This window comes from Cetorhinus maximus, chromosome 1, assembly GCF_964194155.1.
Source record: "Cetorhinus maximus chromosome 1, sCetMax3.hap1.1, whole genome shotgun sequence".
In the NCBI taxonomy this organism is placed as follows: Eukaryota; Metazoa; Chordata; class Chondrichthyes; order Lamniformes; family Cetorhinidae; genus Cetorhinus; species Cetorhinus maximus.
The window spans coordinates 177,562,298-177,584,601 of record NC_135879.1 but is presented as its reverse complement, the minus strand read 5'-3'; the positions used below and the strand labels follow the sequence as shown (position 1 = coordinate 177,584,601).

Here is a 22,304-nt window from a genome sequence, read left to right as displayed (position 1 = left end):
CAATGAATTATTTTTTGAAGTATAGTCACTGTTGTAATGTAGGAAACACGGCAACCAATATATGAACACAGCAAACTCCCACAAACAGCAATGTGATGATGATCACAAAGTTTGTTTTTGTGATATTGATTGAGGGATAATTATTGGCCAGGGCTCCAGGGAGAACTCTCCTGCTGCTCTTCAAAATAGTGCCATGAGATCTTTAACATCCACCTGAGCAGGCAGAGTGGGCCTCAGTTTAACATTTCATCTAACAGACAGCACCTCCAACACTGCAGTACTGCCTCAGTACTGCACTGGAGTGTTAACCTTGGTTTTCATGTTCAACTCTTGGAGTAGGACTTGAATCTAGAATGTTGTGACTCAGGTGAGGATGCTACCACCTAAACCACAAATGATAGTCAAATAATATTCACAGGGAAAAAGGGATAGGTGAAAGTTCAGCCCTGGTCCAAACATGTTCAAAAGAGCTGAATTCCAGAGATGAGGTGAGATTGACTTAACATCAAGGCAGCATTTGACCCAGTGTGGATTCAAGAAGCCCTAGCAAAATTGAAGTCAATGGGAATCAGGGTGAAAACTCATCGCTGGTTGGAGTCATGAAGGAAGTTGGTTGTGGTTGTTGGAGCCCAATCATTTCAGCTCAAGGACATTGCTGCAGAAGTTCCTCAGGATAGTATCCTAATGCCCTAGCCCTAACCATCTTCAGTTGCTTCATCAGTGAGCTCCCTTCCAACATAAGGTCAAAACTGCGGATGTTTAACAATGATTGCAGTGTTCAGTTCCTTTCATGATTCCTCCAGATACTGAAACAGCTCCTGCCCACATGCAGCAAGACCTGGACAACATTCAGGAATGGGCTGATAATTGGCAAGTGACATTTGTGCCAACAAGTACCAGGCAATGACCATCTTCAAGATTGAGAGAATCACCTCCACTTGACTTTCAATGGCATTCTCATCGCTGAATTCTCCACCATCAACATCCTGGGATGACCATCGACCAGAAACCTAACTGGATCAGCCACGTAAATACTGTGGCTACACGAGCAGGTTAGAAACTGGGAATCCTACCATGAGTAACTCATCTCCTGATTCCTCAAAGCCTGTCCACCACCTGAAAGGCACAAGATTTTCCTGATGAGTGCAGTTCCAACAACACTCAAGAAGCTTGACACCATCCAGGACAAAGTGGAACGCTTGATTGACACCCAATCTGCCACCTTATACATTCACTCCCTCCACCACTGACGCACAGTAGCAGCAGTGTGCACCATCTACAAGATGCACTGCAGTAACTCATCAAGGTTCCTTCGACAGCACCTTCCAAACCCATGAACTCTGTCAGCTAGAAGGACAAGAGCAGCAGATGCATGGGAACACCACCACCTGCAAGTTCCTATCCATGTCACACACGATCCCAACTTGGGACCGTATCACCATTCCTTCACTGTCTCTGGGTCAAAATCCTGGACCTCGCTCCCTAACAGCATTGTGGGTGTATCTACAATACATGGACTGCAGCTGTTCAAGAAAATGATTCACCATCACCTTTCTAAAGACAAGGCATGGGCTGGAAATGCTGGCATTGCCAATGATGTTCACATCACACGAACAAATAAAAAGCAAATTACTGACTAGTGAGAGTCGGGTGGACAGTCTATGGAAGCTCAAGGTTGGGACATATTTGAGGTTGAAGGGGGCTGGTTAGCTCAGTTATTAACGAGGCTAGATTGTGGTCGAGTCCCTGTAGTGGTAGTTAATGAAGGGCTCCCTCATCGCCTTGCCCATGCTTGATGTGGAGTGGTGCCTCTGAAGTATATAATTCATTATTCCTCTTTAATGGAGAGAGATGCCCATGGTCCTTGGTGGACGACTGCCAATTACCCATTGGAATTAAATGATAAGCAGCTCCATCTAGTGTTAGGAGTTTGCAGCTTCAGGTAGAGTTGGGAGTGAGAGGAATGGGAGATCCTACACTGGAGTCAGGGAGAGGTATGGCAGAATGGTGATGTTCAAATAAGCCTCTGGCATGTGTGGCAAATTTTAAATATTGTAGATGTATGTGTCAATTTTTGTGCTGTTTAAATGTTTAATTCACATTAATAATTATTGGGAAAGACTGACAAAGCTAAAAAGACTGAGAGGTCTGAGGGGTGACCTGATTGTGGTTTTTAAGATGATGAAGGGATTTGATGAGGTAGATGAGGAGAAACAAGCCTGACTTGTGCTGGAGTCTAAAATTAGAGTTCATAAATCCTAATAAATCCAATAGGTAATTCAGGAAAAACTTTTCCCAGGGAGTGGTTAGAATGTGGAATTTGCTACCACAAGGAGTAATTTTGGCAAATAGAAGATATATTTAAGGAGAAGCTAGATAAGCATATGAGGGAAAAAGGAATAGATGAATATGTTGATAAGGCTGGATGAAGTGGCAGGGCTGCATAAAGGATAAATGTGGCACAGGCCTGTTGAGCTGTGTTGTAGATTCTATGGGGTGAATTTTAGTTAGTTAGCAGATTGCTGACTTTAAAACAGGCTGCCCCACAGTGATAATAGATTGGGGTGGCCTTAACAAGGTGAGAGTGGGACTTATGCTGCTGACGGACAGGAATTCCCAGCCTTTGAGTGCTGCCGGCCAATCTGATTGGCTGGGAGCTGAGTAACCCCAACAGCACCAGGATGAGGTAGTGGCCACTGCTGGGACTACAGGCAGTCCCTGAGAAGAAGATCCTAGATACAAGACTTCAAGATAAGTCGGGCATTTTTGGTTGGGGATCAGGGACCCAAGCGAGGGGAGCTGGTGGTGGGGGGGGGGGGGTGTTAGGGGTTAGATTCGAGAGGTTGGTGGTGGAGGCACAAGGGGTTGTTACCAACATGGGGAGTGCCCCTAATGAGGACAGGGGTGCCCCCAAAGGAGGTACTCCCCCTATTCCTTCTCTCTTTTTACCCTGAGTTGGGAAAGTAATGGACTGGCCACTTTTCTTTCACCTTCCCCTACCCACAGTATTGTGGCAGTGGAGGTGGAAAGAGGCCCTTAAGTGGCCTTTAATAGGCTCCTTAGGCAGTACCTCCCTAACCCATGACCACGAACCACCTAGAAGGACAAAGGCAACACATACATGGGAACACCACTACCTGGAAGTTCCCCTCCAAGCCACTCACCATCCTGACTTGGAAATATATCGCCGTTCCTTCACTGTCACTGGGTCAAAATCCTGGAACTCCCTCCCTAACAGTACAGTGAGTATACCTACACCACAGGGACTGCAGCGGTTCAAGAAGGCAGCTCACCACCATCTTCTCGAGGGCTATTAGGGATGGGCAATAAAGGCTGGCCTAGACAGCGAAGTCCACATCCCATGGGAGGCGATGGCGTGGTGGTATTAGGGGAAGGGGTCGTTAGCTCAGTTGGCTAGATGGCTACAGTGTGATGCAGTATGAAGCCACCAGAGTGAGTTCAGTCCCTATAGTGGCTAGGTAGTTCATGGACACTTGTCTCCTCGCCTTGTTCCATGCTTGTGGAGTGGTACCCTTCAAGCTATATATAACCAATTGTCACCTAATGGAGAGAGATGCCTATGGTGTTTTGTGGACTAATTGTGGCTAATTACTTAGTAAGAAGAAACTTTAAGTTTAAACTGGAATGGGAGGGGGAATGGGAACCTGAGCAGGGAGACAGGGGAGGGGGAAACAAGGATAGAAACAAAAGACAGAAAAGTTAGAAGCAAAAGTGGAAGGCAGAAAAAGCAAGGGCAAGAAACAAATGGGGTCATAGTGCAAATTAAAGCTAAGATGACCAACAAGCTTAAAAAGACAAGTCTAAAGGCATTGTATCTTAATGCACGGAGCATTCGCAATAAGGTAGATGAATTGACAGCGCAAATAGATATAAACGGTTATGATATAGTTGCAGTTATGGAGACATGGCTGCAGGGTGACCAAGGATGGGAGCTGAACATTCAGGGATATTCAGTATTTAGGAAGGACAAACAAATAGGGAAAGGATAAAAGCAAAATACTGTGGATGCTGGAAATCTGAAACAAAAACAAAAATAGCTGGAAAAACTCAGCAGGTCTGACAGCATCTGCGGAGAGGAATACAGTTAATGTTTCGAGTCCGTATGACTGTTCATCAGAATGGGGAAATAGGGAAAGGAGGTGGGGTAGCATTGTTAGTAAAGGAGGAAATCAATGCAACAGTGAGGAAGGATATTGGCTGGGAAAATCATGATGTGGAATCTGTTTGGGTGGAGATAAGAAACACCAAGGGGCAGAAAACGTTGGTGGGGGTTGTCTATATGCCCCCAAACAGTAATGGAGATGTAAGGGAAGGCATTAAGCAGGAAATTAGAGACACTTGCAATAAGGGCACAACTGTAATCATGGGTGACTTTAATCTACATATAGAGTGGACAAACCAAATTAGCAATAATACTGTGGAGGAAGATTTCCTGGATTGTATATGTGATGGTTTTTTAGATGAATATGTTGAGGAACCAACTAGAGAGCAGGCTACCCTAGACTGGGTATTGTGCAATGAGAAAGGATTAATTAACAATCTTGTTGTGTGGGGTCCCTTGGGGAAGAGTGACCATAAAATGATAGAATTGTTCATTAGGATGGAGAGTGAAGAAGTTGAATCCAAAACTAGGGTCCTGAATCTAAATAAAGGGAACTATGAGGGTATGAGGCGCGAGTTGGCAATGATGGATTGGGGAATCTTACCAATAAGGTTGACAGTGGATAGGCAATGGCTACTATTTAAGAAATATATGCAACAATTACAGCGATTATTCATTCCTGTCTAGCACAAAAACAAAACAGGAAAGGTGGCTCAACTGTGGCTTACAAAAGAAATTCGAGATAGTGTTAGTTCCAAAAAGGAGACATATAAAATTGCCAGAAAAAGCAGCAAGCCTGAGGATTGGGAGCAGTTTAGAATTCAGCAAAAGTGGACAAAGAGATTGATCAAGAAGGGGAAAAATGGAGTATGAGAGTAAACTTGCAGGGAACATAAAAGCTAACTGTAAAAGCTTCTATAAATATGTGAAGAGAAAAAGATTAACAAAGGCAAATATAGGTCCCTTACAGTCAGAAACAGAGGAAATTATAATGGGGAACAAAGAAATGGCAGGAGAATTGAACACATAGAGGACACAAAAGAGGACACAAATAATTCCCCAAAAATGTTAGGGAACCAAGGGTCTAGTGAGAGGGAGGAATTGAAGAAAGTCAGTATTAGTAAAAAAAAAAAAATGGTGCTCGAGAAATTAATGGGGTTAAAGGCTGAAAAATCCCCAGGGCCTGATAATCTACATCCCAGAGTACTAAAGGAAGTGGCCCTGGTGGTCATCTTCCAAAATTCTATAGACTCTGGAGCACTTCCTACAGATTGGAGGGTGGAAACAGTAACCCCACTATTTAAAAAAGGAGAGAGAGAAAAAACAGAGAATTACAGACCAGTTAAGTTTAGACTATTAGCATTATAGTGGGGAAAATGCTAGAGTCTATATATAAAAGACTTGGTAACAGAACACTTGGAAAGCATTAATGGGATTAGACAAAGTCAGCATGGGTTTATGAAAGGGAAATCATGCTTAACTAATCTACTGGAGTTTTTTGAGGATGTAACTAGTAGAATAGAAAAGGGAGAACCAGTGGATGTGGTGTATTTGGATTTCAAGAAGGTTTTTGATAAGGTCGCACATAAGAGGCTAGTGGGCAAAATTAAAGCACATGGGATTGGGGGTAATATACTGGCATGGATTGAGAATTTGTTGACAGACCGGAAACAGAGAGTGGGAATAAATGGGTCTTTTTCTGGGTGGCAGGCGGTGACTAGTGGTGTACCACAGGGATCAGTGCTTGGGCGCCAGCTATTCACGATATATAGAAATGACTTGGATGAGGGAACCAAAAACAATATTTCCAATATTGCTGATGATGCAAAACTGGGCAGAATTGTGAGAAGGATGCAAGGAGGCTCCAGAGCGATTTAAACAAGTTGTGTGTGGGCAAACACATGGCAGATGCAATATAACATGAATAAATGTGAAGTTATACGCTTCGGTGTGAAAAACAGAAAAGAAGAGTATTATTTAAATGGTGATATATTGGGAAATGTGGATGCACCAAGGGATCTAAGTGTCCTTGTACACCAGTCAATGAAAGTAAACAGGCAGGTGCAGCAAGAAATTAGGAAGGCAAAGGATTTGAGTTCAGAAATAGCGATGTCTTATTGCAGTTATACAGGGCCTTGGTGAGACCACACCTGGAGTATTGCGTGCAGTTTTGGTTTCATAAGACCATAAGACATAGGAGCAGAAATTAGGCCATTCGGCCCATTGAGTCTGCTCCGCCATTCAATCATGGCTGATAAGTTTCTCAACCCCATTCTCCCGCCTTCTCCCCATAAACTTTGATCCCCTTACCAATCAAGAACCTATCTATCTCAGTCTTAAATAGCTAAGAAAGGATTTACTTGCCGTAGAGGGAGTGCAGTGAAGGTTCACTAGGCTGATATCGGGGATGACAGGACTGTCATATGAGGAGAGATTGGTTCGACTGGGCCTGTATTCACTAGAGTTTAGAAGAATGAGAGGGGATTTGATTGAAACGTATAAAATTTTAACAGGGCTAGACACACTAGATGCAGGGAGGATGTTTCCCCTGGTTGGGGAGTCGAGGACCAGGGGCCACAGTCTCAGGATACGGGGCAGGCCATTTAGTACTGAGACGAGGAAAAATTTCTTCACTCAGAGGGTGGTCAACTTGTGGAATTCTCTACCACAGAAGGCTGTAGAGGCTGGGTCACTGAGTATATTCAAGAAAGAAATTGATAAATCTTTGAATATTAGAGGCATCAAGGGGTATGGAGAGAAAGCGGGAATATGGCGTTGAGATAGAGGATCAGCCATGATCATATTGAATGGCGGAGCAGGCTCGAAGGGCCGAATGGCCTACTCCTCCTAGTTTCTATGTGTCTGTGTGTCTATATGTTGTCGCTGGATTAGTAATCCAGAGATCCAGGGTAATGCTCTGGGTACCTGGGTTCGAATTTGAATTAAATAAAAATCCTGAATTAAAAATGTCTAATGATGACCATGAAACCATTGTTAATTCTTGTAAAAATCCATCTGGTTCACTAATGTCATTTAGGGAAGGAAACCTGCTGTCCTTACCTGGCCTGGCCTACATGTGACTCCAGACCCACAGCAATGTGGTTGACTCTTTAATGCCTCTGAAATGGCCTAGCAAGCCACTCAGTTGTATCAAACCGCTACAAAGTTACAAAAAAGGAAGGAAACTGGACGGACAACCCTGCATCGACCTAGGCACCGGAAACAACAACGGCAAACTCAGCCCTGTCCACCCTGCAAAGCCTTCCTTAATAACATCTGGGGGCTAATGCCAAAATTGGGAGAGCTCTCTCACAGACTAGTCAAGCAATAGCCTGACATAGTCATCTTCACGGAATCATACCTTATAGTTAATGTCCCAGACACCACCATCACCATGTCCTGTCCCACCGGCAGGACAGACCCAGCAGAGGTGGCAGCACAGTGGTATACAGTCGGGAGGGAGTTGTCCTGGGAGTCCTCAACATGACTCCGAACCCCATGAAGTCTCATGGCATCAGGTCAAACATGGGCAAGGAAACCTGCTGATTACCACATACTGCCCTCAGCTGATGAATCAATGCTCCTCCATGTTGAACATCACTTGGAGGAAGCACTGAAGGTGGCAAAGACGCAGAGTGTACTCTGGGTGGGGGTTCTTCAATGTCCATCACTAGGAGTGGCTCGGTAGCACCACTACTGACTGAGCTGGCCGAGTCCTAAAGGACATAGCTGCTAGACTGGATCTGCGGCAGGTGGTGAGGGAACCAACAAGAGGGAAAAACATACTTGACCTCATCCTCACCAACCAACCTGCCTGCCGCAGATGCATCTGTCCATGACAGTATTGGTAGGCGTGACTGCCGCACAGTCCTTGTGGAGACGAAGTCCCGCCTTCACATTGAAGATACCCTCCATCATGTTGTGTGGCACTACCACCATGTTAATGGGATAGATTTCAAACAGATCCAGCAACTCAATACTGGGCATCCATGAGGCACTGTGGACCATCAGCAGCAGCAGAATTGTACTCGAACATAATCTGGAACCTCATGGCCCGGCATATGCCCCACTCTACCATTGCCATCAAGCCAGGGGATCAACCCTGGTTCAATGAAGAGTGCAGGAGGGCATGCCAGGAGCAGCACCAGGCATACCTAAAAATGAAGTGTCAACCTGGTGAAACGATAATACAGGACTACATATGTGCGAAACAGAATAAGCAGCTAGTGATACACAGAGCTAAGTGATCTCACCACCAATGGATGCAGTCCTGCCACATCCAGTCGTGAATGGTGACGGATAATTAAACAACTCACTGGAAGAGGAGGAGGAGGCTCCACAAATATCCCCATCCTCAATAATGGGGGAGGCCAGCACATAGGTGCAAAAGATAAGCTGAAGCATTTGCTACAATTTTCAGCCAGAAGTGCCAAGTGGATGATCCATCTTGGTCTCCTCCAGAGGTCCCCAGCATCACAGATGCCGGTTTTCAGACAATTCGATTCACTCCACATGATGTCAAGAAATGACTGAAGGCACTGGATACTGCAAAGGCTATGAACCCTGACAATATGGCAATAGTACTGAAGACTTGTGCTCCTGAACTTTCTGCACCCCTAGCCAAGCTGTTCCAGCACAGCTATAACACTGGCATCTACCCGGCTATGTGGAGAATTGCCCAGCTTTGTCCTATACACAAAAAGCAGGACAAATCCAAACCGGCCAATTGCAGCCCCATCAGTCTACTCTCGATCATCAGTAAAGTAATGGAAGGGATCACCAACAGTGCTATCAAGTGGCACTTGCTTAGCAATAACCTGCTCACTGGTGCCCAGTTTGGGTTCTGCTAGGGCCACTCAGCTCCTGACCTCATTGCAGCCTTGGTTCAAACATAGACAAAAGAGCTGAACTCCAGAGGTGAGGTGAGAGTGACTGCCCTTGACATCAAGGCTGTATTTGACCGAGTGTGGCATCAAGGAGCCCTAGCAAAACTGGAGTCAATGGGAATCAGAGAGAAACCTCGCCACTGGTTGGAGTCATACCTAGCACAAAGGAAGATAGCTGTGGATATTGGAGGTTTGTCATCTTCGCTCCGGGACATCACTGCAGGAGCTCCTCAGGGTAGTGTCCTCAGCCCAACCATCTTCAGCTGCTTCATCAACAACTTTCCATCATAAAGTCAGAAGTGGGAATGTTTGCACAATGTTCCGCACCATTTAAGACTCCTCAGATACTGAAGTATTCCATATTCAAATGCAGCAAGACCTGGACAATATCCAGGCTTGGGCTGACAAGTGGCAAGTGACATTTGCGCCACACAAGTGCCAGGCAATGACCATCTCCTGAGAGAAGCTAACCATCTCCCCTTGATGTTCAATGGCATTAGCATCACTAATCCCCCACTATAAATATCCTGGGGTTACCATTGACCAGAAACTGAACTGGACTAGCCATATGAATACTATGGCTACAAGAGCAGGTCAGAGGCTAGGAATCGTGCAACGTGTAACTCACTTCCTGACTCCCCAAAGCCTGTCCACCATCTACAAGGCACAAGTCAGGAGTGTGATGGAATACCCCACCATTTGCTTGGACGAATGCAGCTCTCACAGCACTCAGGAAGCTTGACACTGTCCAGGACAAAGCAGCCCACTTGATTTGCACCACATCCACAAACATTCACTCCCTCCACCGCTGACGCACAGTAGCAGCAGTGCGCACCACCTGCAAGATGCACTGCAGGAATTCACCAAGGCTTCTTAGACAGCACATTCCAAACCCATGAGCGCCACCATCTAGAAGGACAAGGGAAGCAGATCGATGGGAGAATCACCACCTGGAGGTTCCCCTCCTAGTCACTCACCATCCTGACTTGGAAATATATCGCCGTTCCTTCACTGTTGCTGGGTCAAAATCCTGGAACTCCCTCCCTAACAGCACTGTGGGTGTACCTGCACTACAAGGGCTGCAGCGGTTCAAGAAGGCATCTCACCATCACCTTCTCAAGGGCAACTAGGGATGAGCAATAAATGCTGGCCCAGCCAGCGAAGCCCACGTCCCGTGAATGAATTTTAAAAATGAATAAAACAAACATAAGGACCTCAATAGGCCTAAGGGCAGGCAGGCTGGCTGACACCTTTACCCACCCACAGTAATGTGGGGGTAGGTTGGGGATAGGCAGGAAGGCAATGGGCTAGCCACCTATTTTATTTTACATGCTGCCCTTGCCTTTATATATGCTGGTGGGGGAGGCTGTAAAATTCCCCCTTACATAACTTGTTGAGTTATTCAATAATGAATAAGGTGCTCACTGAACTGTTCAGATAAGCACATTTTTATAATTAAAGGTTATTAAATCCACATTAAGTTTAAAAATATTTGAATATATTAATCTTTGGTGTAAACCACAGGACCTGAAATAGCATCTTTTAACTTGGTGAGGCCCTTGGTTTCTCCTCACAGAACCATCTAACTTTTTCTTGATAATGTTTGAAGAACTGCAACAAAGGAAATGAAAACTTCTTAATTTAACCTGAAAACTCAGGATGATGCACATTTGATTTTGCTCTGCTCTAAGCTGCTTTGGCAATGTAGGTGGTGGAATGTTTAGTTAATGCTGTGATTTTTTTCATTGGTGTGGTAATGGAATGAATGAGTAACCTGACGAGATTTCTCCAAGACTGTTTTCATTCTCTGAATAAAGTTTAACCTCTACTTTACAAAGGTTTGTTTTCCTCTTTGTAACAGGACAAACAACTCTCCCGACTTACATCACCAGTCTGATGTAATTTCATGGTAGTTTAATGAGCCATTCCCTCTTGAATATGCCTGAGGTTACCCTCTGGCATTCACCAAATTACTATGACTAAAGCAACCTAGGGCTGCTTCTTCACTGGCTGTGGCTCAGTGGTAGCAACCTCGCCTCTGAATCAGAAATTTGTTGTTTCAAATCAGGAGTGGAAGTGTAGTTATTGCTGTAATGTCGGGAACTATGACTCTTATCCAGTCCAGGAACTTGAACACAAAATTTAGCTGGCACTCCATTGTAGTAATGAGGGAGTCCTGCACTGGCAAAGGTGCTATCTTTCAGACAAAATGTTATCAAGTTCCTATCTACTCCCTCAAGATAATGTCAAAGCTTTTACAGCACTGTTGTGAAGAAGAGCTGAGATATACTCCCCTGTATCCTGGACAATATTTATCCCTTAATCCATTGTTTTATTGATGTGATTATGGTCATTATCTCATTGCTGGTTGTGGGACCTTGTTGTACATAATTTGGCTGCTGTGTTTTCTACATTACAAGAGTGACTACACTTCAAAACATACTTTATTGGCTGTAAAATACTTTGAGACATGCTGAGGTTGTGAAGGCACTATATAAATGCAAGTTTTTTCTTTACCAGCATCAACTCAATTCTGTTATCCTTCTGACCTTCCCACCCAGGAACTCACCTCACCATTGTTCTTCCTGCTTAACTTACCCACCATTGTCCCTTGGACCCCACAATCACTGCCCCTCTCCACGTTTCCTTCCAAAGTGCCATTAATTCACAAGCAAGACCCTTGCCATCCCCATTACATTGTAAATATGATGATTGTGTTAAGATAATGGCCTTTAATGAAATTTGCCAGTGGCTCTGACTGGGACCATGGCCATGGAATTCTTCAGTTTAAGATCCTCCCAGGCTAGAGTAGGCAACATCTGTAACAACTCCCAGTTCACTGCCTACTGCTGCATAAAGGAGGTAGGTGACTGACAAGAGAGGGGCATACATTGTGTTCTTTCCGACCAGAGCGAAGCACATGGAGCATGCAAGTGGCTTTGCCAGGCTAACAGGCATCCCCATGATGCAGGGTGCCATTGACTGCACACACTTAACTTTGCGGGCACTGCATCTAGATGAAGAGATTTGCGGCAACTGCTAAGGTTGAATGCAGATGACTGCACTCCTTGAATGTGCAGTTGCAGTGCTCAGCACATCATACAGATGAATTCCTGCTATCCTGGGGCTGTTCCCTCATAATGTGAGCCATGACATCAAACCAGCGGATGGCTGTTGGACAACAAGAGCTATCTACTGACCACCTGGCTCATGACTCAGGTGCATAACCCAACCACAGATGGACAGCTTGAAACATCATAGAGCAAACCAATGGTGTGCTGAAGCTGCCTGGATAGCTCAGGAGGAGACCTACAGTACTTGGAATATTTCTCCTGATTCATTGTGATCTCCTATGTACTGCATGACTTTGCCATCATGAGGACACAGCCCTTGTGCAGCTGGGGAGGAGGAACAGGAGGAAGGAAGGAGGCAAACGACACATTCCCTTTCTGGCCGGGCTATCTGTGATCGCCTCATTTGATTACAGTTTCACTGAACACAGCCTAAAATCCCCATTCTACAACAGTTACACATTTACCTCTCTCTGTCACTGATCACTACAGCGTCTGCTTGGCCACAACAGTGAAATAAAAGCCACCACAAAACTACCTTCCCAAGCCAACTTTATCACACAAACTGTCCATTATTCCAGACAAAAGTCAATGAACCACCCTTGAGGATTCACTTAGTGCCTGCTGTACTGGTGCCATTGCCTGGTGAGGGTCTTGGGGTGGGGGGTGGGGCGGTGGAGATTGCAGACGGTTTTGCAGGACAACCTCAAGCAGCCCTCTCCCTAGAAGGTCCAGCTTTGGACTTCACCAGCGTGGCCTGGCTGGCAGGCGAAGTAAAGGCACTGGTGGAGTGGCAGTGGTGGTCTTAGTTTTCACTGCAGTACTGAGACATTGTGTGGTTTCTCCTTATGCTGTAATGGAAGTTGAGATATCAACCACCAGATGCTGTATGCTAGTTGGGTCCAAGTATGTTCCCATGCAGTGGGCCAACACTTAGATGCTGAAAAGGATGGGCTTCAAGCTATGTGCAGAATCTGTGCCAATTTGGTGCTGGACTGCTGCAGGTTTCCTGACAGTGACGGTAGGCCTGTCAATGTACCAAGCATTTCACTGTGCATGCCCATCAGCATTCGTTTGAATCCTCCGCAGCAAAACGTGTCTTGACCTCCCCTCACGAGCTGGCACCTGAGCTATCCTTTTCCCTGCCCTGGATATGGGTCATTTGTTCCCGGTGACTCACCATGCGCAGAACCTGCTTTTATACTACCCTCTAAAGTTTGCACTGTGACAGTAACTGAGGTGGTGAATGTGATTGTGAGATTGAGTGATGATATTTCTTCCTGCTCCTCTTGCACTTCACGCTCTAGCACCACTCCCTGGTCAGGTTGCAGTTTGGAAGTGTCTGAAAGGAGAGAGTCACAAGGGTAGAGTTGGGATGAGGTCAGGGAGAGAAGCGGGGTGCACGCTTACACTATCTGCAGCGTGTAAATCGGAAATGGTTGTGGGATGAGGGGGAAGTGGGATGCGAGATGGTGGGTTCTGTAGGGACGTAAAGACATCTTCACAGAATCACAGAACCTTAATGGCACAGAAGGAGGCCATTCGGCCCATTGTGTCTGCACCGGCTCTCCAAACGAGCATTATGACCTAGTGCCGTTGCCCTGCCTTTTCCCCGTACCCTTGCACCTTGTTTCTATTCAAACAATCACCTAATGCCCTTTTGAATTCTGTGATTGAACCTGCCTCCACCACACTTCCAGGCAGTCCAGACCCAAACCACTCGTGTGAAATTCTTAAGTCACATTTGCTCCTTTTGCAAATCATTTTACATCTGTGCCTTCTCTTTCTTGATCCTTTCACGAGTGGGAAAAGCTTCTCCCTATCTACCCTGTCCAGCCCCCTCATGATTTTGAAAACTTCTATCAAGTTTCCTCTCAGCCTTCTCCTCTCCAAGGAAAACAGTCCAAACTTCTCCAATCTATCCTCATAGCTGAAGTTTCTCATCCCTGGGACCATTCTTGTAAACCTCTTCTGCACTCTTTCCAATGTATTCACATCCTTCCTATAATATGGTGCCCAGAACTGTACACAATATCCCAGCTGAGGTCTAACGAAGGTCTTAAATAAATTTAGCAAAACCTCCTTGCTCTTGTACTCTGTGCCCCTATTATTAAAGCTCAGGATACTATATGCTTTATTAACTCTCCACCTGTCCTGCCACCTTCAATGATCTATGCACAATACACCTAAGTCTTTCTGCTCTTGCATCCCCTTCAAAATTCCACCCCTTATTTTGTACTGTCTGTCCATGTTCTTCCTACCAAAATGCATCACCTCACAGTTCTCCTCATTGAACTTCATCTGCCACAAATCTGCCCACTCCACCAACTTGCCTGTGTTCTCTTGAAGTTCCACACCATCCTCCTCGCAGTTCACAACACTCCAAGCTTTGTATCACCCGCAAACTTTATCTAGATCTAGATTGTTAATATATATCAGGAAAAACAAGGGTCCCAATTCCAATCGCTGGGGAACTCCACTACAAACATTCCTCCAGCCTGAAAAACATCTATTGACCATTACTCTCTGCTTCCTATTTATCAACCAATTTTATATCCATGTTGCTACTGCCCCTTTTATTCCATGAGCAATAACTTTACTCACAAGTCTGTTGTGTGGCACTGTATCAAATGCCTTTTCAAAGTCCATGTAAACCATATCAACAGCATATCATCGACCTTTTCTGTTCAAAAAAACTCCAAGCTAGTTAAACACAATTTCCCTTTTAGAAATCCATGCTGGCTCTTCTTTATCAGCCCATATTTTTCCATGTGACTACTAATTCTATCCCGAATAATTGTTTCTAGAATCTTGCCCACCACTGAAGTTAAACTGACTGGTCTATAATTGCTGGGCTTATCCTTACAACCTTTTTGGAACAAGGGCATAATGTTTGCAATTCTCCAGTGCTCTGGCACCAAGACTGAAAGATTATGGCCAGTGTCCCTGCAATTTCTACTGTCACTTCCTTCAATATCCTTGGACACATCTCATCCGGTCATGGTGCCTTGTCAACTTTAAGTACCGACAGTCTATTCAACACATCCTCCTGATCAATTTTGAACCCTTAGAATTTCCTTGTCTGCCACCTGGCTCTACCTCATCTGCCTCCTTGGCAAAGACGAATGCAGAGTTTTCATTTAATACCTCAGCTATGGCCCCTTCATCCAAGTGTAAATTCCCTTTTCGGTCCCTAATCGGCCCTACTCCTCTTTTTACCACCTTTTTACTACTTAAATACCTGTAGAAGACTTTGGGATTCCCCTTTATGTTGGCTGCCAGCCTTTTCTCATAATCCCTCTTCACTTCTCTAATATGCTTTTTCACCTCCCCTCGAGCCTTTGGTATTCCTCTTGGTTCTGAATTGTATTTTCTACCTGACACCTGTCATAAGTGCACTTTTTCTTCTTTCTCTTAATTTCAATCTCCTTTTTCATCCAGGGAGCTCTGGACTTGTTTGCCCTACCTTTCCCTTTCGATGGAATATACTTTGACTGCGCCTGAGCCAATTATTTTTTGAACGTAGCCCATTGTTCAGCTGCAGTTTTTCCTGCCAATCTTTCATTCCAGTCTATCTGGCCCAGCTCCGTTCTTGCCCCACTGAAGTTGGCTGTTGTCCAGTTAATTATTTTTACTCTTTTTATTTTTATTTTCTATTTTTACATCCTCTGCGGTTTCAGCCCAGTTGCTGAGCAGCTGTGACCCCACTGGTTAGGTACTTCTGCCTCCAGTTATGTATCATTGCCCGCAAGAGAGCGGGAAGTATGTAAGTGAGTGTGGTGCTGTCTTTGGGTGATGCACCTGTCATAGTCCTTTGGTTGGAAATATATGCAAACTGAGGGACGTGGATGTGAGGCTTGCAGGTGTGTACAGTGTTTCAGGGTGAGGTGAAACTATGAATGATGGATGTGAGTTGTGTCCTGAGGATGTGTGGTGTGTGATCTGGAATATTAATCGTTAATTTCATCAACTGGTGGAATGTCTTGGATTGTTTTTAAGAAGGAAGGAATCAGCTAGAACTGCAAAGACACTGTTTTAAAATGGCTGCAGAAGTCACCTGACCTACAAATTGGCCATGTTTCTCTCTGCAAAACAACTCTCTGCAAAACATAAGGACAATAGGCCACCAGATTTTCTGACTCCAGAAACTATCAGGAATACAGAAGGACTAACGAAACTCATTATTCAAGGAGGGTGCTAAGGACCCCCTATCTATTTCAGTGGCAGCTTGATAGCTTTGACAATGCAGATTGATGCTCCTTTGTTAAATGGATTGCCCTCCATTTTATGCCAATAGCCAGCTGCCACATGATCAAAACCCCACTTATGAAAAGCTATGAGCGGAATCATCCCAGATTTGCAGTAAGTGCGGAAGTGGCAATGGCGGCTTTTCATGCCGTATTGTCCCAAACCCGCTGCATTAATTATGTATTCCCGGAAAACACACCGTTTCAATGGCGGGCAGGCTCTCATTCACCTGCCACACCAGTACTTCGGTGCTTCATCACACTGGGCGCCATAGTTAAAGTCCAGCCGCGCATACACCTCTCAGTGCTTCCAGCCCACGACTGCTGCACGGAAGACAGGATGGCCCCGAAAGGCAAGAAGACTGCAGTCCCCTGGTTTAGTGACGCGTCCCTCGAGCACCTTTTGGGCACCAGGGATCTCACATCTCAAGGGACAACATCACTCTCACACACACCCTCACATCTCCATCAGGCTCATACCCTCTTGAGCTCACATCCTCATCCTGTCCATGTCTCCGCTCACCACACAAACATGCCACGCAGTGTCATATGTCCTACTCTCACACTCTCCATCTGTTTTCAGGCAGGAGAAGCCTGCTCACACCAGCTGGAAGAGGTCCCAGACCGGGGGTGGAGTGGCCCACCTTAGGCCCCTCACTCACTTTGAGGAACGTGTCATTGCATTGACTGGTGAGGACATGGACTGTGCCTGCGCTGACGGTGAGGTTAGCGGCGAATACCCTCGTGAGGACTCTGCACCACATCATCCCTCTCTCAACGCAAATGTGAGTGCTCTCTCTGCTGCTTTTGACTCTGCTGCCATGCACTAATCATCTCTACTTTGGTTCACAGGGAGCTCTGCCAAGCGATTGACACCCTCAGCCAGCCAGTCCCTCAGCTTCATCCAGGTCCTCACCTCCAGCCAAGACGACACCTCCTCCATTGAAGAGCTGGAAACAAACAGCCTGGAGGACCTGTCACAGCGCTTATCCAACCCTCCACCAGTGCAGAGACACACACCTCGGTGGGACCTAAATCTAGAGCAGGCTCGGGGTCACAATCTGTAGGTCACCGCAGGAACACGTGTCCACAGCAGGAGGAGGCAGGTTTGTGCGAGCTCCCCGGCACCTGGAACCACTGGGGATGAGGTATCAGTGAGGTCCGAGTCAGATGACAAGCCTATAGATCTGGCCTTCCAACTCATCCTAGAAAGTCAGCAGTAGCCTTGGGAACATCATGCAGAGCTTTTGGAAGCCCTCAACATAGTGGCACGTGAGCCGGAGGAGTGCGTCCACCTGCTCTGTGATGAAGTGGTGCCCACATGTGCATGTATGGAGGTCTCCATGGGAGGATGGCGGACGCCATGGAGATCCTGGTCCAGCAGAATACGGAGATGTGTGCAGACCTGCACTCCATCGTGGGAGCCTGGGTGAGTTCCTGCAGTGGCAACGCAAGAGGGAAACGGGGCACCTTGACATCCCTCCAGGTGCTCCTTCCTCTCAAGGAGTCAGGCTGGGGTCCCTGGGCACCCGAAGGGAGGAGGAGTGGCCGCTGGATACCTCTGGGTCATCCACTCAGGAATCTCAGAGGCTATCCTCTTCGTCTGAGTTCTCTCTGCCTGTGAGCCCCTCAACCTCATTCTCGGTTGCCACAGAGGGAGCAGCTGGCCCACAAGTAATTCCAGAGGGAAAAGGGTGTGTGTGTGGCAAGCACTTTCCCACGCATGCGGATGTATCATGTATCACACTCACCTCAATGTCCTGAGCATTTTGAATGCTGCCTGTTGGGGTTCTCTTGCAGTTGTCCATCTGAGCTGACCTGCATCTCCACCCACCCAATGATCACACTCCATGCAGCACCTGATCCCCCCCACCACGACTGTTGTTTCACTTTCGATTTGGTTCTTTGTGTGCTCCCCCGTCTTTTCTGCCCTCGGTCATTCTCAGCATTCCCTCATACCACGCCCACCCTCAGTTCACTCCCCAGGAGGCAGCTGTGAACCCATCAGACGCCTCCCTTGCACATTCACCTGGATTTAACCCCCCTCCCCGGAGCCCCCTCCAGTCTCCTTGTCCCCACCCCACCTGCCCCTTTAGTCCTCCCACCACCACCACAACCCGGACTCCCCTCCCCGCTCCCTCACCCAGTCCCTCCCCCTTTCTGAGTCCCTCAGACACCCTTACTTCTTCTGCCACCCTTAGCCCTTCCCCCCTCCCGACTCCTTCCTCTACCTTTACTCCCTCCCCTCTCTGCACTCATTCCACCCCCTGGACTCTATCTCTTCTCCGCACTATTTCCCCACTCTGAACTCCTTCCCTTACACCTTCCACCCCCCTTTACACCTACCTCCCCAGTTGCCATCTTCTCCCCAGTTACACCCTCCTCCCCAAGTACTCCGTCCCCCACTCCCAACCTCCCCCGCCCCTGATACCTTCATTCCCCCTGTCCCAAGCTCACCCACCCCAGACATCTTCATTCCCCCCCCTAACCTGAACCCTCCAACACCTCTTCCTCTCCCAGATGATCCTGGACCTTTGTTTCCCACCCCCTCAACCATCGTCCGTTGTGAGCATCAACAATGACATTCCCCCTTCTGTGAACTGCTTCGCAGCAGAGCCATGTCCACGAAAATCCATCCAGCTTGCCATGGATGTTCCTCCAGGATCCCATTGCTATTGGGCTCCAGCATCTTCCGCTCCTTGGATGTCCACGATGTGAGCAAGGCCCTGGCGGTAAGTCCTGAATTCTGCACGTCACAATTGTCAAGACATGTCCTGCACCGGCCTGTTTTCCCGCCGACGTGGGCGGATGATCCAATGGGATGGGGGGATGAGTCTGGCAGGCTGGCCTTATAATGATATGCTGATGTAATACAATGAGGTTCCCAATGTCCTATGGTGGGGAACTCGACCTGCCATCGATGGGCTGTGCGGACAATCACAAACTGGTTTCACAACGTCGTGAAACCGCTTTTTGGCTTTCTCACCATATTGCCCAACCACGCCACCGAACACGCTTGATGGCAGTGGGCACGGATGAATCCGCCCTATGATTATAAACTTGTCTGTTACAGCAAATGGGAAGTCTGCAGTATGCACCAGGAACATTGAGAAGAAGCCTGCAGAACGTAACATCATCTCGCTCTTCCTGCTACTCTCAAGTTCGGACCCTATCTCGGTTACATTTTTGGAACACATCACAGAGATAGAGAATTTTAATAAAAAGAAACTGCAAGTGCCATAGCATCCACTTTGGAAAAACAGTGATTAAAGTTAAGGGACTGTCTCCAGTAAAACAATAAGCTTACATCAGCCACAACACCTCTGCAATTTCAAGACCGCCAAAGGAACTTTGGAACATATATTTCATTTTTTTTCTTATGAACTTTAACCCTTATCAATTCCACCCTCTTCACACAGTAACTTGTGCTGTTTTGCATGCGTGTGTGTGTATGTCATGGGATTCTTTTTACTTTTTTAATAAGTCTTATACTTTTACCTGAATGAGTTTTTAACAATAAAACTAACTTCTTACTTGTTAACTCGAGAACTGGCAGGCTTATTAGTTCATGTAACTTTACATACTAAATTGAAACATTACAACTTCTTAAAAATTCAAACTCTGTTAGAACCAACCTCAGGAGTGGAAAAGAGGAATTTATTCACCCTCCCTGACTTGGTTGTAACTTGGAGTTGGAACTATATGGCCGTTCCTTCACTGTTGCTGGGTCAAAATCCTGGAACTCCCTTCCTAACAGCACTGTGGGTGTATCTACACCACATGGACTGCAGCAGTTCAAGAAGGTGGCTCACCACCACCTTCTCAAGGGAAATTAGGGATGGGCAATAAATGCTGGCCTAGTCAGCGACACCCACATCCTGTGAAAAGAGTAACAATAAATGGGAGGATATTGGGGGGGCAGAGGAAGTGAAAGATCTTGGAGTATATGTCCACAGGTCCCTGAAGGTGGCAGGACAGATGGATAAGGTGGTAAAGAAAGCATATGGAATCCTTTCCTTTGTTGGACGAGGTATAGAATACAAAAGCAGGGATGTAATGACGTAACTGTATAAAACGCTGGTTAGGCCACAGCTGGAATTTTGTGTACAATTCTGGTTGCTGCATTGCAGGAAGGACGTAATTGCTCTGGAGAAAGTACAGAGGAGGTATACAAGAATGTTGCCAGGGCTTGAAAATTGCAGCTATGAGGAGAGATTGGATAGGCTAGGGTTGTTTTCCTTAGAACTGAGGAGGCTGAGGGGGTGACCCGATTGCGATGTAAAAGATAATAAAGGATCTAGACAGGGGTGCCCTGTCTGCTGTAATGGAGAGGCGAATTACTGGGGACACAGATTTAAGGTGATTGGTAGAAGGATTAGAGGAGACATGAGGAGAAACTTCTTCACCCAGAGGGTGGTGGGTGTTTGGAATTCACTGCCTGGCTTGGTGGTGGTGGCAGAAACCCTCAACTCATTTGAAAGATACCTAGATCTGCACCTAAAGTGCTGTAACCTGCAAGGCTATGGACCAGGTGCTGGATGGTGGGATTAGAATGGGCGGCTTGTTTTTTATTTTTTATTTTTCAGCCGTGCAGACACAGTGGGCTGAATGGCCTCTCTGGGCCATAACTTTTCTATGTTTCTATGTAGTGGCCACCGTACAGTCCTTGTGGAGACAAAACCCCATCTTGGGCATCCATGAGGTACTGTGGACCATCAGCAGCAGCAGAATTTTAAGCAACCACGATCTGTAACCTCATGGCCTGGCATACCCCCCACCCCACCATTACCATCAAGCCAGTGGATCAACCCCTGGTCAATGAAGAGTGCAGGAGGACATGACAGGAGCATCACCAGGCATACCTAAAAAAAATGAGGTGACAGCCTGGTGAAGCTACAACACAGGACTATTTGCATGCCAAACAGCAGAAGCAGCAAGTGATAGACAGAGCTAAGCAATTCCACAACCAATGGATCAGATCTAAGCTTTGCAGCCCTGCCACATCCAGTCGTAAATGGTGGTGGACAATCAAACAACTCACTGGAGGAGGAGGCTCCACAAATACCCCATCCTCAGTGATGGGGGAGCCCAGCACATCACTGCAAAAGACAAGGCTGAAGCATTTGCAACAATCTTTAGCCTGAAGTGCCGAGTGGATGATCCATCTTGGTCTCCTCCTGAGGCCCCCAGCATCACAGATGTCAATCTCCAGACAATTCGATTAATTCCACGTGATATCAAGAAACGGCTGAAGGCACCGGATACTGCAAAGGCTATGAGCCCTGACAACATTCCAGCAATAGTATTGAAGACTTCTGAACATACAAAATAGAAGCAGAAGTAGGCCATTCAGCCCCTCGAGCCTGCTCCGCCATTTGATAAGATCATGGCTGACCTGTTTGTGTTTTGAATTCTACATTCCCATCTACCCTTGATAACTTTTGATTCCCTTGCCTAACAATAATCTATCTACTTCCGCATTAAAAATATTCAATGACCCCACCTTCTGAGACAGAGAGTTTCAAAGTTTCACTACCCTCTGAGAGAAAAAAATTCCCTTCATCAGTGTCCTAAAAGGGCAGCCCCTAATTTTAAAACAGTACCCCCTTGTTCTGGACTCACCCACAAGAGGAAACCTCCTATCCACCTTGTCAATACCGTTGAGGATCTTATATACTTCAATCAAGTCACCCCTTGCTTTTCTAAACTCTAGTTGAAACAAGCCCAGTCTGTCTAACCTTTCCTCATAAGACAATCGACTCATTCCAGGTATCAATCTAGTAAACCTCCTCTGAATCGCCTCCAATGCATTTATGTCCTTCCTTAAATAAGGAGACCAAAGCTACACACAGTATTCAAGATGTGGTCTCACCAATGCCCTGTATAACTGAAATATAGATTCCTTACTTTTCTGTTCAATTCCTCTCGTAATAAAGGATAGCATTCCATTAGCCTTCTTAATTACATGCTGTACCTG

The 22,304-nt window shown here is 46.3% G+C and overlaps 1 protein-coding gene across 1 annotated transcript in view; it reads left to right on the top strand.

Moving 5' to 3' along the window:
* Positions 1 to 22,304, top strand: part of LOC144685528 (NAD(P) transhydrogenase, mitochondrial-like) — a 186,289-nt gene that overhangs the window by 4,053 nt on the left and 159,932 nt on the right. The window contains exon 3 of the mRNA XM_078550138.1: positions 20,122 to 20,130. Within this exon, the coding sequence (XP_078406264.1) occupies positions 20,122 to 20,130 (9 nt within the window). The remainder of the gene's footprint in view (positions 1 to 20,121; positions 20,131 to 22,304) is intronic.